Below are 816 nucleotides of genomic sequence, written 5' to 3' on the forward strand. Positions count from 1 at the left end.
CTTTCACCAACCTGCAGGCCGAGGGAGAGCAAACCGCTCAGCAAAGTGTGCTCTACCTGCTTCACCACCTCCGCTCCTGCTTTCTTCGCGTCATGCTGCGTCACCACAGACGACAGGCGGTACATGTCCAGCGTGTACTCTCTGAGGGAAGGAACAGTGCTGTCAGCACTGGGGAGGGAACATCTTCTGGAGCTGCTTCACTCAGACACTGACTGGCCACACTGAGAGAAGCCAGGGCCCGGAGGCACCTGAATGACAGTGCCTGGGAGCAGGCTCAGGCTCAGGGCAAGCTCAGGAACAGCAGAGCCCCAGGCCAGGCTCTCCCCTCCCCAGAGGACGCGGCACCCCAGGACTCACTTGCTGAGCTGGTAGTCAGTGCCCCGGACAAATGTCAGCTTTTCCAGGGGCACCCCAATGCTCTCCAGCATGGCCTTGATCACGGTCTCGTAATAGCGGGTGCGCAACTCCAGCAGCTCCCAGGGAGCCTTCATGTTGTCTAGGTAAGCATGGAGGTCAGCGAAGAGGATCGTCACCTGGAGTGGAGGGGGACAGAGTCAGCGCCATGTGAGCCAGGGGAACTACATGTCCCCATCCCTCAGCATGGTGACAAAGTCCGGCAGGACGCGAGCTCCAGCCTGCCCCTACCTCACACCCTGCCTTTAGGAAGTCGGCGATCTTGGACATGGGCACGAAATAGGCCACGTGCGGCTTGCCCGTGGTGGCGGTCCCCCAGTAGATCTTCAACTCTCGCTCCTTCAGGATGGCCATCAGCTTGTCCTCCCCCAGCACCTCCTGGGGAGAGCCAAGCCACACGCT

The 816-nt window shown here is 60.7% G+C and overlaps 1 protein-coding gene across 1 annotated transcript in view; it reads right to left on the reverse strand.

The window, feature by feature from the left end:
• Positions 1-795, reverse strand: part of YARS (tyrosyl-tRNA synthetase) — a gene marked incomplete at both ends in the record, with an annotated part of 3346 nt that extends 2551 nt beyond the window's left edge. Inside the window, 3 exons of the mRNA XM_010143853.1 lie at positions 57-141; positions 358-533; positions 646-795. Of these exons, the coding sequence (XP_010142155.1) occupies positions 57-141; positions 358-533; positions 646-795 (411 nt within the window). The remainder of the gene's footprint in view (positions 1-56; positions 142-357; positions 534-645) is intronic.
• Between the last annotated feature and the right edge of the window lie 21 nt (positions 796-816).

This window comes from Buceros rhinoceros, unplaced genomic scaffold (genome assembly GCF_000710305.1).
Source record: "Buceros rhinoceros silvestris isolate BGI_N320 unplaced genomic scaffold, ASM71030v1 scaffold34069, whole genome shotgun sequence".
NCBI lineage: Eukaryota > Metazoa > Chordata > Aves > Bucerotiformes > Bucerotidae > Buceros > Buceros rhinoceros.